Source organism: Myxocyprinus asiaticus, chromosome 9, assembly GCF_019703515.2.
Source record: "Myxocyprinus asiaticus isolate MX2 ecotype Aquarium Trade chromosome 9, UBuf_Myxa_2, whole genome shotgun sequence".
Taxonomy (NCBI): domain Eukaryota; kingdom Metazoa; phylum Chordata; class Actinopteri; order Cypriniformes; family Catostomidae; genus Myxocyprinus; species Myxocyprinus asiaticus.
In genome coordinates this window covers 17,340,074-17,354,550 of record NC_059352.1, presented here as the reverse complement: position 1 = coordinate 17,354,550, position 14,477 = coordinate 17,340,074, and the positions used below count along the sequence as shown (strand labels likewise).

At 36.0% G+C, this 14,477-nt stretch overlaps 2 protein-coding genes across 6 annotated transcripts in view; one reads left to right on the top strand and one right to left on the bottom strand.

The window, feature by feature from the left end:
- Nucleotides 1–1,263: 1,263 nt before the first annotated feature.
- LOC127446045 (heme transporter hrg1-A-like) lies at nucleotides 1,264–5,273 on the top strand. The gene is made up of 4 exons (XM_051706663.1): nucleotides 1,264–1,467; nucleotides 1,554–1,703; nucleotides 2,732–2,899; nucleotides 4,772–5,273. Exons 2-4 carry the CDS (start codon nucleotides 1,574–1,576, stop codon nucleotides 4,906–4,908), a joined length of 435 nt encoding a protein of 144 aa, XP_051562623.1. The 5' UTR covers nucleotides 1,264–1,467; nucleotides 1,554–1,573; the 3' UTR covers nucleotides 4,909–5,273.
- Nucleotides 2,914–14,477, bottom strand: part of LOC127446042 (histone deacetylase 7-like) — a 36,673-nt gene continuing 25,109 nt past the window's right edge. For 2 of the 5 annotated variants that reach the window (XM_051706659.1, XM_051706660.1), the window contains exon 23: nucleotides 5,429–7,557. In XM_051706659.1, coding sequence (XP_051562619.1) covers nucleotides 7,512–7,557 — 46 coding nt within the window. In that variant the 3' untranslated portion in view covers nucleotides 5,429–7,511. Of the gene's footprint in view, nucleotides 4,175–5,428; nucleotides 7,558–14,477 lie in introns of those variants that run through there. The other 3 variants (XR_007898093.1, XR_007898092.1, XM_051706661.1) reach the window with 3 other exon arrangements.

Below are 14,477 nucleotides of genomic sequence, written 5' to 3'. Positions count from 1 at the left end.
ACACCACAGTGCTTCACAGTGCTAATCATTTTCTTGCCTCATCACTACTCTTTCTCTCATCCTTTCCTCTCTGCTGCTTTCACTCTGACCTCATCATCCTCTTTATTCAAATGACACTTTGTATAGTAATTTAACTTCATTTCCTTTCATACTAATGTAAAGTTGTTTTACTATATTCTGTTATTAATATTTAGGACTTTACAGCAGTCATGTGACAACCTTGGCACAATGATGGTACCAAGATAGTAATACTATGGTTCTTCTGAATATGCTAGGGTTAGGGTTAGGATTGCCTGGCCCAATATCCAAAAGAAACTAACAAGTCATTCAGTTTGAAATAAACTTGATGCCTTGATTACACATACCACTTTTAAGCTACTACCACAACTATCATTACTAATGTAGCATCCCTAGATAGTATGATATGAATACTACCCGTAATTCTCATTTGAACACTACTGCTATTGCATCTATACAACTATTCAACCCTACATCTAATGCTAATTGAAAGAAGAAGAAAATGTGGCATAATATTAATTACCACAAAAATTAATTTTGACTTGCCCCCACCTTTTTAATAAATAAATAAATAAATAAAATAATCTGGGTTAAATTGAGCCACTCACAATGGAAGTGAATAGACCTTATTCACAGCAGCGCCATCTTTGCCATTTTTGATGGGAATGACATTGAGGCTGTGAGAGATAGACTTACAGTCTCTTCAATGGGCTGTCCTGCAGTCTAAAGCATTGTTTTTTTTTTTTTTTTTTTTTTTAATCATTCCACCGACTAACCATTGAAAAAAAGATCTTTCCAAGAACATTTAGTAGACATAAAACTCCAGACAACATGATTTGTGTTAAATCAGATGTGATCTAGGAGCTTTATAAAGCTTTATACTGTGTGTGTCATTGAAGAGACTTTGTTTAAAATAAAAAAATAATAATAAAATGCCCCATTCACTTCAATTGTAAGTGCCTCACTGTAACTTCGATTTTTGCTCTCTATTTTTTTTTTTTTTTTTTTAAAGGAGTAAAAATATTTTTTTGTGGTAATGTCGATTACTCCATTATTATAAACTATAACAAATAATATTGCCAATTGGTTTTTATTTGTTTATTATTAATGTAATCTAATTCTAGCAACGTTAGAGTTCCCATATTTATGTTGCTTTGCGCGTTCAAGCCTTTCATCAAAGCAGCCTCTCATCAGAATGACTCGTCATTGTTTTCTTCCTTGTCTGTAGAGGTCGCTGTTCTCTGTAAAACGGATGCATGTTTTCAGTTTTGATCTTGTGCTGTCCCTCAGCGTGGAACAACAACAAAACCCATAGGGGCTATGGGTCTGTAAATTATAGTAAATGAGGATTGGTCGTTTAAGGCGGTCTTGTTATCATTTATAAGACTCCGGTGAATGTCATTTCATCACTAGCGCGGTGCACTACAGCTGGGCCAGCACTGTCTCCAGGTCAGAAGAGCAGATGTTCCGTGAGAACTATTTTTAGTAACTGCTTGGGGATTTTTGTAACAGGAATATTTTGCTTATGTATTCAGGTGTCGATTTGACGGCAGTGATGGCGATAAATAAGACCTATATAAGCGTGGGCTACGCTTGTGTTGGGGTGTTGGTGGGACTTTCATCTTTTCTAGTGTGGAATATCGTTTACAAACAGCCGTGGACAGCCGCGATGGGTGGATTATCAGGTACCGTCCTTGGCTGTGTCTCAAAACCTAGAGAGTTGCCTACCTGGAGAGCATTTTTTGGGCAAAGTAGGTGCGTTTTGAGTCAGTCAGTGGTGCCCCCAAAATGCTATTTATGTAGGCAGCTCACTAGTTTCTTTTCTTTCTTTCTTCTTTCTCTCTCTCTCTCTCTCTTCTTTCTTTCTTCTTTCATTTTCGTTCCTCCTTTCTTTCTATCTATCTATCTATCTATCTATCTTTCTGTCACAGTGCTCTTCAAACCTTTTTCACACTCATTCCTGACCTTTGTGTTTATGTGTTGTGTAATAGGGCTTCTGAAATATTCATAAATCATGCGCATCTGTACTTAGAGTCCTTTCTACCTCTGAAATATTTTGCAGAATTTGATCAGTTCAGTAACTGAATGTTGACAAATATCCATGTTCATGAACAGCTTTTGTGAGTGCATATTTAGATGTAACTAAGCCTTTCACCATTTTTAACCCCCTTTTAACTTTTTTGCAGTTCACTTACATGGTCCATCCTGCTGTTCTATGGTGTGACCAGTGAATTTTTAAAACTACAAATCTTCAATGTACTCTTTCAATATTAGACCATAAAACTGCATGGAATATAATTATGGAAATTATAAGATTATTGTTTTACTGCTTGAAATTTCACATCTGTTATTCATAGTATTTCAGGTCTTTTGCGAGAGTAAGCAGAACCTCTGGTGACCCGCATACACCACTCTAGTTTAAAATGGAAACATGGTTGTCTCATTGTTGTTTAAGTGTTTCTGCTATATTGTGTAATAACACAAAATGCTGTTCTGCAAATCCAAGAGCATATGGAGAACCGAGAGATAATTGCACTGTCATAAGAATCAAACAGGAACACAGCAAGTCTAAGTGCATGTGAGAATGACGAAGCAATAAAGAATGCAGAGTCACGGAAATTCAGACATGCAAAACCATGCACACTGCAGTTGATCTTCTTCATTTTTGCTTAAAGTATGTTTATATGTGTGTGTACTGTATGTATGTCTGCAGGTGTTTTGGCACTATGGGCTCTGGTCACACACATAATGTACCTTCAGGACTACTGGAGAACATGGCTGAAGGGGCTGAAGTTCTTCATGTTCATAGGCGTCTTTTTCTCCGTGCTGTCAATCGTAGCATTCATCTCCTTTCTCTGTGTTGCCATCTCCCACAAAGAATGTGAGTAGAGACCATCTATTTTGCTGAGTGTCTCAAGAAGTCTTTGTTTTTAAGCAGAGATTATTTAAAGAAATAGTTCACCCAAAAAATTGAAATTCTCTTATCCATTCAACCTCATGCTGACTCAAACTCGTATGACTTTCTTTCTTCTCTGGAACACAAACAAAGATAATTTGAAGGATGCATGAGGTGTTTTTGTTCCCAAAACCTTCAAGCTCCAAAAAGAACATAAAGGCAGCATGAAAAACTCGATTGTGTCCCAAACAGTGTTGGTGTATTCAATGACAAAGTAATTAGTTACTGTACTGTACTCTAATTACTTTTTAGTCAAGAAAAGTAATGTAATACATTACATTTTAAATTCTTGTAATCTGATTACAGTTACTGACTTTCAATGAAAGTAATTACGTTTAAGTAAATTACTTGTGCTAAAGTAATGTTTATTGTTTAGTACATTTCAAATATGAAATCATATGTACGTCTGTTAGTGTTTCTGTGACAGCTGAAGGGTGTGACAATGAATGAGAAGGAAATATAGATATTTTGATTTTGAGTGAAAAACCAATAACTTTTTAGGAAAAGAGATTTAGAAAGTAACTTAAAAGTAAAATAATTAGTAATGTGATTACTTTTATATGAAGTAACATTAAAGTAATCTGATTACATTTGTATACAAGTAACTTGTAGTGGATTACTTATTTTGAGTAACTTGTGTAACACTGGTCAAAAATTGCACTTACAATATACACTACGCACTCGATCAAATGGATCGCACGTTTTTTTTACTACACTAAAGCATTCGCCAATTAACAGCTGAAGGAAGTAACATTTCAAACGCATTCAATGTTTTAACACTAGCTTTAGTGCGTTAGCTAACCTCAGTTTAACACTTGTATCTCAAACAACGTTCATATTCACACAGTGTGGTGTGATGGTAAAGCATTCAACTCACATTTGTAAGGTGTTGTCTTCACTTAAGTTTCGCTGGTTGCTACATTCTCCATTATTTACAAATGTGTTTTCAGACCAGCTTTGCAACCAGGTAACTCCGCCCCTTCCACTACGTAAGGCAAGCCGCAAACACTGAGTGTATTAAGTGTCCAACATTCCACACTTTGTTTTGACTGTTGAAGAAGTACATCATCCGGGTGCTCATAGGAAACTTCTTTTTGTGCATTTTCAATGTTAACATACTCCTCGCACTACTAACACTACAAAAGGATGTAGATTAGTGCAGAAGTGAGTGGTTTGGGATGCACTTCATGTCTTCTGAAGCTGAAGAATATGATAGATTTGAGTTAGAAACAGACAAAAATGTAAGTCCTAATTCACTATAAATCTTAAGAAAAAAATCGAATGGAGGATGAAACTCCTTTTATTAAAGGAATAGTTGACCAAAAAATATTTGACCAAAAAATATTTTAGTATTTATTAATTTTGGGGTAAACTATTCCTTTAAATTTCTCTGCTTCAGGAAAAACATGAGAAAATAGTTTATCAATGAATCTCTGTCTGCCACTGTATGTTGTATTAAAGGAATATTCCAGGTTCAGGTCAAGTTAAGCTCAATCAACAGTATTTGTGGCATTATGCTGATTACCACAAATAATTATTTAGACTTGCCTCTGGTTTATTAAAAGTATAGTTTTAGTAAGGCACTTACAGTGGAAGTGAATGGGGCCAGAATGTTACAACACTATCATATTTTATTACAACAACTATGAACTGAAGAGATTCAGATCCCATTCAGATCAATCTCAAAAAAGTTTTAAAGAGGAAGTGGCTTTCTGCGCATTAAACTGACAGGAAGACATTTCTGCTCTGATTGAAGATTTAAAAACTCTCTTCACAATGTGTGTTTTGTGTGTACAGCCTTGACAGATCCTGCCAGTTTCTTCCTGTCGTGTGTGTGGAGCTTCATGAGTTTTAAGTGGGCATTCCTGCTGGCCCTCTATTCTCATCGATATCGCAAAGAATTTGCTGACATCTCCATCCTCAGTGACTTTTAAATGTACACCCACAATAGCACACTCATGCCCACAGACAAACAAGTGTACATGCTTAAAAAAAGACTTGGCTATTACATTGTTAAACAGATAAAGAGCACTTGATAAGGAGTCAGGAAGCTTTAGTCTGTTTAGGAACTGAAGACATTAGTTAATTGCCTTTCTCTCTCCCTTCTCTTGTCTGTCTACGGGAATGTCAGGTGGCGTTAAGATTAGAATTGCAGTCTATTGTGGGTGATGTGTTTTAACACATTAGACGTAAGAGACTGTCACCTCTTAAAGGTTTTCATCACTGTTTTAAATGTTGGACTTTTTTGAAAGTGTATGATCAAATCAATAAATCTGAGCCTTTTTATTGTGTCTATACACATACTATCTGAATGTGTTTTGTTTCTACTTGGAATTTCTGAATGAGGTATTAAGATGAGCCTTCTGTCTTTCTCCCTGCTGCTGTTCTCTTGTTGTCTTGAATGTTTTGCAGTCTCGCTATTGGACACAGATAAGTGCCGGATTTCTATTGTGTAAGCTTTTGACCGTCAGATGTCACTAACAGACAATTTTGCTTCTGCTACTACAGATGATATGATAGCATTTTGGTATGTGACTATTAATTCTTGAATAAGCACTTTATTGTATGTAAACTGTTAAACAAGCTACTTCACTGTAAAGGGACACATTATGATGTTAGAAAACCCAAAGCATTTTATTAATTGTTTTTAGTTCTTGTTGATCATTTTATAACCCCCAATCATTATAATGGGAGCAACTCATTTTTCGACAGCACACTTTTGAAATAAATGAATGATCGGAACCAAATGATTAGCATAATTTTGTAGCAGTGATGTCATTTTGTTCTGGGAAACAAAGAGTTAGTGATTTGACAATGTAACATTGAACCTTTTTGATGGTTTAATGTGTTTGAGTAATACTATCACACATCTGGCAGTTGATTATCACCTGCCCATAATGTCACCTGTGTTCTAAGGCTGATTGTAACTTTGTATATATTCACTCATATACGGCAGCAGGCATTTTTTACAGTATGTTGATCTGTCTTATATTTACATACAGTGGTGGCCAAAAATAATGGCACCCATGGTAAATATGAAGAAAAAAAATGGAGTGGAAAAAAGTGGGAACAAAATCCAAATAAATAAAATAAAATAACCTACCTTATATGGGAGTCCAGTATTCCCTTTGGGACTCTTCAGACACATTGTTACACATCACTGTTGATTTGATTTCAATAAAATGTTTGAAAAAGTAACAACATGGCTTTATTTTAATCCTGAACAGTAAAAGGAACTGACAATGTAAAAACATTTAAAAACTTTTGAATGATATATTAAAAATATTATGTAACAAACAAGAGGAATTCTTTGTATGTTAATAACATTTCACACACAAAAAATAGCTTTAAACTGTTTTTGTAGCTCAACAATTAACGTTAATAAAAGAAAATGAAAACCCTTATTATGTGAGTGACCTAAGATACAGTCCCAAAAATGTTTGGACATGCCTACTCATTCTTTATTTTTGACTATTTCCCACATTTGAGAAAATTATTACAGTTATCAAAACTGAAACAACATTTCCTATGTATGCTGGAAACTTGTTGACTGCTTGTCCTTTATTTTTAGGTCCAACGCATGCATTTAAAAATATTTTATTTTCTTACATTTAAAATCTTGTTTAGTAAAGAAATGTATACATAGACACAACGAAAGTGCAAATGGTTTTCAAGAACAAGAGAAATATGCAATCAGTACAATATTTCCAAACTTTTGACAGGTACTGTAAGTCAAGGACTACCTGGCCTTTTAAATTGACATACTGTAGCAGAGTGCAAAGTACTTTGCGCTCAAAGGATTGATAACTTACATTGATAGCATCCTTAATTATTTCAGGAAAAGCCATCAATGTTTTAACAACAGCAGTTTCAGAACATGTTTTGATTTAAGAAAGCCTGGATGGAGAATCTTTAAAAATATTTGACAATAAAACTGAGCTTAACCACAATGTAAAAACTCTCAGGATTTTTGTAATGATTAATGAATGTAAAGTGCAATTAACAAAAACTTAATTATATATATTTTTAAGACCATTTTAAAGCATCGTGGACTGATTAATACTTTCAAAGACTGCTAGAATAGAAAACTAACAGTATCTCAGAGTAACAGAAGTACTTTTTTTAACTGTCAGTTTGGAAAAGACCTGTGTGGGACAAAACATTTCACTTAATGCCTCACAAATTTTCACTTCCTTTCTACATGATATCCTTGCTTGAAATTGCCTTTAGGGTTCATGTGCAACTTAAGCTAAAATGGCAAAATCCTGTCCGTTTAGCAAAAATGACTCAGCGTTTGACTAACATAACTCACGAGATTTGATTACATGTGACATGACATTGAAGCTCTCTTGTTCATCAGAGAGTGTGTTATGTCTACTTCTTTGACTACAGTTGTTATGGATTGTCTCCTGTCCTATACACAACACCGCATTTACGCTATTAACTTCAGGACTCTATAGCACTGGTTGTCCGTTCTCTGTTCGGAATGGAATATGAAGTCTTCCAGCGTAGAATGAGGAGAAACAGTGTCTGGCTCCTACATGAAATCATCTTCATCATGCTCTGTTGGCTCATTTGGGAAACTACAGAGAACATCAACAGTTCAATAAGTAGTAAAAAGTATATAAAGTACTTAAAGATCTCTTGAAATCAAAAATTAGAATTTTGTGGTGTTGAGTCCATCTAAAGTCCAGAAAGTTAGTGCATGTTAGCTTTGAGGCCATCTAAATGCTAGTATACTCCAAAAAGTATACTAGTTGCCAAAGAAGGGTTTTAGCAGATGTAAGCATTTTAAATTTTCAGAGCCCTATTTTAAGAATGCTATGCCTTAAGCGCAGCCTTATGCGAAACGTCATAAGCGCAAAGTGAGTGGGCATGGCCGTGAAGTTTTGATATTTGATATAGGTGCAAGTTGGTTGGTGAAACTGCTGAGTCAAGTGCAGTTTAGCTCTGAGGTTCTTTTCCAGTTATTGCTCCGTCTGTGTCCTATTATACACCCACTGAGCACTTTATTAGGAACACCAGTACACCTACTTATTCATGGGATTATCTAATCAGCCAATTGTATGGAAGCAGTGCAGTGCATAAAATCACGCAGATATGGGTCAGGAGCTGATGTTCACATCAACCATCAGAATGGGGAAAAACATGATCTCAGTTATTTCAACGGTGGCATGATTGTCGGTGCCAGACGGGCTGGTTTGAGTATTTCTGTAACTGCTGATCTCCTGGGATTTTCACGCACAACAGTCTCTAGAGCTTACTCATAAAGGTGCCAAAACCAAAAAACATCCATTGAGCGGCAGTTCTGCGTGCAGAAATGCCTTGTTGATGAGAGAGGTCAACGGAGAATGGCCAGACTGGTTCGAGTTGACAGAAAGGCAACGGTAACTCAGATAACCACTCTGTACAATTGTAGTGAGTAGAATAGCATCTCAGAATGCACAACACATCGAACCTTGAGGTGGATGGGCTACAACAGCAGAACATCACGTCTGGTTCCACTTCTGTCAGCCAAGAACAGCAAGCTGAGGCTGCAGTGGGCACAGGCCCACCAAAACTGAACAGTTGAAAACTGAATGAATCTCGATTTCAGCTGAGGCACATAGATGTTAGGGTCAGAATTGGGTGCCAGCAGCATGAATCCATGGACCCAGCCTGCCTTGTGTCAAAAGTCTGACTGGCGGCGGTGATGTAATGTTGTGGGGAATGTTTTCTTGGCACACTTTGGGCCCGTTAATACCAATCAATCATCGCTTGAATGACACAGCCTATTTGAGTATTGTTGCTGACCATCTGCATCCCTTCATGGTCACAATTTATCCATCTTCTTATGGCTACTTCCAGCATGATAATGCACCATGTCACAAAGCAAATGTCATCTCAAACTGGTTTCATGAAGATGAGTTCACTGTTCATCAGTGTCCTTCCCAGTCACCGTATCTGAATCCAATAGAACACCTTTGCGAAGTGGTAGAACGGGAGATTCGCAGCATGAATATGCAGCTGACAAATCTGCAGAAATTGTGTGATACATTCATGTCAACATGGACCAGCATCTCAAATTAATGTTTCCAACATCATGTGGAATCCATGCCTCGAAGAATTTAGGCTGTTTTGAGAGCAAAGGGAGGCCCAACCCAGTATTAGTTTAGTGTTCCTAATAAAGTGCTCAGTGAGTGTATATTCAATTTTCTTGTCAAGCAATGCAGATATAAATGAAGACTACCCATTCATAAGAATATGTTAGTGTAAATGGGCTGTATGCAATGCATCCCCTGCTTTGTCGCCTGCGCTGCTCTTTTATGTTCTCTATCAGCCACTCTGGGACTGTTGGCTCTCATCCTGCTCACCTGTCTTACCTGCTTGAAATATGCTTTGATCCCATTGTTCATTGTTTTGTAATGTATATTTGTGGCTGGCACGAAAATTGCTTAGAATTAGCGCTCTCACAAAAATTGGATAAGACGAAGCGTACAGTCGTTGTGCCTAGCGCGGTCACGAAAATAGAGCCTATAGTCTTTCCCTCTCTTATAAATGAACCAAAAATATTACTGACTCATCTTGTTTTCAGGGCTGTAAACAAATTGTTGACCAATAAAATACTCTCTAGAATGAAACTGTCCCTTCCCTCAAAACCATGGTTTTGTCAGGTTGTGGCACAACTAAAGTCTATTGGACATTTAAAAAATATAGGATAATAGGAAGTACATCAACATAGGAAAGAAAATAACATTTATCAAGCCATTTCATGGGCTCTTTAAGACAAAAGTTCATTCACACCCTCAACAGTTTTTCCATTTTGTTCCTAGTTAGATGCTAAAATAGTGCTAAAATGACAATTTTGGGCCATTAAACGCATATATCCAGAGATGGGTAGTAACGCGCTACATTTACTCCATTACATTTACTTGAGTAACTTTTTTGGAAAAAATGTACTTTTAGAGTAGGTTTAAAAGTGGGTACTTTTTACTCTCATTCAAGTACATTTCTAATGAAAAAAAATTACTTTTACTTCTTTACAGTGTTCCTGTCATTACATTACTGGGTTTAATTTTAGTTAATGTGTAATTTATTGAGAGATTATTGAATGGGACTTTTACGACAGCGGATGTTCACACAGCTGTGCGTGCTGTCACAGACTGTCACTCAAGCAGAGTCCATCACTGCTGCAGCATCAAGCTCATCAAACAAAGTGAAACGCTTTCTTTGCTCCGCACAGTGAAAAAAGAATAGTTTCATCATGCAATGCCTTCATTAAACACAAAGACAAGCGGATATTTCAAGATTAAAATTGAAGCTTCAGCTTAAGGTAGCACGTTGAGGTAAGTTGTGGCTCTAATATTCACGCGGGTTTTTCTGTGTAATGTGATGGTCATTTTCAGGGTGATTCTGTAACTGGGCTCTTATTACATTAGTTTTTAAGTGTAAATTTTTAAATCAATGCAGCAATATATCAGTGCACTTTGTCCCGCATGTCATGAGCCGTATTTACGCATTTACCCTGCGCCCTCGTGGGAGTACTGGCAATATCGCAGCTACTTCGGCCTTATTAACTGCATAAATCCATGTAAACATCCAAGTTAAGTGTACATGCCTTTTGCTTTGCTTTTCGCGTGATTGACAACTGGAGCACGAACAGACAGCATTTCTGCACGTGCAAAACGAGGCGCGTGTGTGAGAGATGTGCGGGTACGAGGCGATCGTATGGCGAAGAGAGTGGCTGTGTCCGAAATTGTTCACTCATTCACTATTTCCTATATAATGAATGGCAGTGAGTGCACTATATCTCAGCACTGAGTGAACGAAATGAGTGAGTGAATTTGGAAGCTGACGTATACACCGAGCGTCGGAGCTATGGGGCTGTCACAGAAACAATGTCACATATTATTTAATAAGAATAACAAGTAAGGCCCAAATATTTTAAAAGTTCATATATTAATACAATAAATCTTCCTTCTGTTTGTCATTTTTAATATATATGTTAATATAAAGAGTAAACACATTTTATCAAATGTACATTATTGTATTTATTTGTTATACTTTAGTATCTTTAAACTCCAATACAAGCTTGGTAGCATTTCTGGGTGCATAGCGCCCTCATCCAATCATAACCTACGTGTTATAACCGAATATTTAGATTAGTGCCTGACCGATATATCGGTCGGACGATATTACTAATATAACATTAACCTTGTCCCTGACAACCATGTCACTCATGTCTGTTTGCAGTTAGCCATCTATAGTTTGTCAGTGCAGTAAGTAATGTAGCAGATTGAAAGGTAAACATCAGAGCATCTTTTTGCAGCTCAGCAGACAACGGTGCGGTGGTGGATTGTGTCTGAGTGTTGATTTCATTCATTCATGTTGTTACCTAGCTGGTGAGACACAAAGTAAAATAAACAACATCCGTCTTTTACTCTCCGTGACAACGAGCTTATAGCTAATTAGCTAATCACGTAGCTACTTTCATTGTTGTCAGCTGAGTGGAAGCTAATGAGTTCAGGATTCATAGTTTGGTTCCCCTTCAACCGAACAATTCCAGTCTGGTTTTCCACCGTTGAATGTTTCCCCTGAACTTGTATTGCAGAATATGGTGAAACACCGCTGCCGCTGTTTTTCTCTTGTCTCGGCAGGAGTAAATGCTTCTTGTTTTACAACCTGCCCCTAACTGACCGGCAGTATTAATATAGTCAGCATTTGACTGATACTAAACAGTACTGATGTTTATTAGCTATTTATTTTATTTTTATTTATTCTTTATTTTAATGGTCAGCATTTGACTGATACTAAACAGTACTGATGTTTATTTAGCTATATATTTTATTTTTATTTATAATTTATTTTAATGGTCAGCATTTGACTGATACTAAACAGTACTGATGTTTATTTAGCTATTTGTTTTATTTTTATTTATTCTTTATTTAAATGGTCAGCAATTGACTTATACTAAACATACAGTACTGATGTTTTTTAAGCTATTTATTGTATTTTTATTTATTCTTTATTTTCTCAGTGTTCATTTCTAGAATTTGTTGACAATGTATAATAATTATGTCAAGTATTCTTTGATAAAAATATTTGTTTAAGAAAGCAGCCTTCTGAGTACCTTTGCATAGTAATATCGGTGCAAAATCGGTGCACAATCCACATAGAAAAGGTCTGTTTCATTCCAGCTCAAAAATTAACTATATCGGCCACCATATCGGTAATCTGTGAATTTTCCCGCTCTAAAATCGGTATCATATCGGTCTCAAAAATCCCATATTGGTCGGCTCTAATTTAAATCATCCACAGAATTATCATTTCTACTGTGTGCAGTCTCCTGAGTTAAAATAATATCACCTCAGTGAATTATTTAGTAAATAAAGAATTCTTCATCTTAATGGCAAAATTCTGTATAAATATTAATAAAGAGTACATTTTAAAATGTGTCTGTATGTTTTGCCTCTCTATATGTTATGTTATTTTAATCAAGTAATGATTTGTCAAAAAGTAATTTAATACATTCAGCATGAAATAAAACAATACTCACAGCTCGTGTGCAGTGTTGGGGAGTAACGGAATACATGTAACGGGATTACGTATTTAAAATACAAAATATAAGTAACTGTATTCCACTACAGTTACAATTTAAATAATTGGTATTTAGAATACAGTTACATTCAAAAGGTATTTTGATTACTGAAGAAATTACTTTGCATTTTATTGTCATTTGTATCATTTAATATTTAGTGCTTTCAGATGGAAAACATTTATACATATAAATGATGCGATCCAAAGAGCGTTTGAACAGAGGTGAAACACTTTCTTATAATGTGTTACATTCATATGAGCAGACAGAGAAGTAAGTTTGGAGCAGAAGAAATAGAAATAAACCTTGTGTAAATTGTCAGCTTTACGCTAAGCTAAAATGCTATTTCTAGCCATTTTACATGCACGTTACCAGGCACGATCATATTTGTTTATCAAGAAAATTCACGTTGGATCATAATTTCTTTTTTTCTAGTAAGACTTTTGATATTAGGGCAAAAATCGTATTCTTGATAATAATTTTTGTATTGTTTTCCTGTAAAAATATCTACAAATCCTTAAAACAAGATAAATTTGATTTATCTTGTTTTAGAAACAACACTGCATAAGATATTTAGGTTTTTCAAATAATGTATTTTTAACATGTGTATTTTGTCTTACTGTACTGGCAGAGTTTTTATAGTCAAAACAAGTGAAAAAATCTACCAGTGCTGAAGAAGTAATCCAAAGTATTTAGAATACTTTACTGACCTTGAGTAATCTAATGAAATGCATTACAAATGACATTTTACAGAATGTATTCTGTAATTTGTAGTGGAATACATTTCAAAAGTAACCCTCCCAACCCTGCTCATACATCTTCCCCGTGGTGGATGAGTGCATTGTGGGCAAGAATGAGTGAACAAAAGTAGGGAACGAGTGGCTCACTCAGAATTCAGACACTCCTACAAAATGGCGGACACCCGAAAAAGTGCACTATATAATGGATAGGGGGCAGTTTCAGACACAGCGAGTGTTCCATGACAGGGGTTGGAGCACTACGCAGGCTGCGTACTCTGCATTTAGAAAGTGGCGATACTGCTGAACAGAACTAATGATCTAAATTCTTTTGACACTGAGAACTGTAACTACACTGAAATAAGAATCCACACGGGACTTTAAAATCTATGAAATAGCAAAAGTAGGCATTAATAAAGCATGATATTGCTTTGGTTTATATATCAGCATTATATATAATGTCCCTGTGGGACATTTTCACATTTTCACCGTAACAATGATTAGAAAGCCTCTCTTCTTATGGACAAATTCATCCAGATCTGACAAGAGCCCTTAAAGTGATAGTTCACCCAAAAATGAAAATTCTCTCATCATTTACTCACCCTCATGTCTTCACAGATGAGTCTGACTTTCTTTCTTCTGCAGAACGCAAATGAAGAATTTCTCAGCTCTTTTGTCCATAAAATGCAAGTGAATGGGAGCCAACATTTTAAAGCACAAAAAAATAAAAAAATCACATAAGTGAGCATAAAAGTAATCCATAAGACTCCAGTGGTTAAATCAATATCTTCAGAAGCGATGTGATATGAGAATGTGTGGATGGGAAACAGAGAAACACCCTGCATCCGAAACCACGTTCTGTCACAGTATATACTCTATTTGATGAGAAATGCAGTTCTCGGCCAGTAGAACAGTATGCTCTTTAGGTATGCAAGCGGTAGTATAAATAGAATTCGGACATACTAACATCTGGGAACGTACGCATGGTCCCGTGACCAGAATATATGACTTAACAACAACAACCGTGAAAATAATCCACCAAGTTTGGTTAAACAAGCGCCATTTAAGCACAATGAGCAATGTTCTTTGTGTATATAACACTTACTGTTGAAAACAGCCTTCTGTCTCACAGTTCTCCACCTTTTATTTTAAATCCAGCGTTTGAACGTGACATCTCCTCAGCTCCTGATAC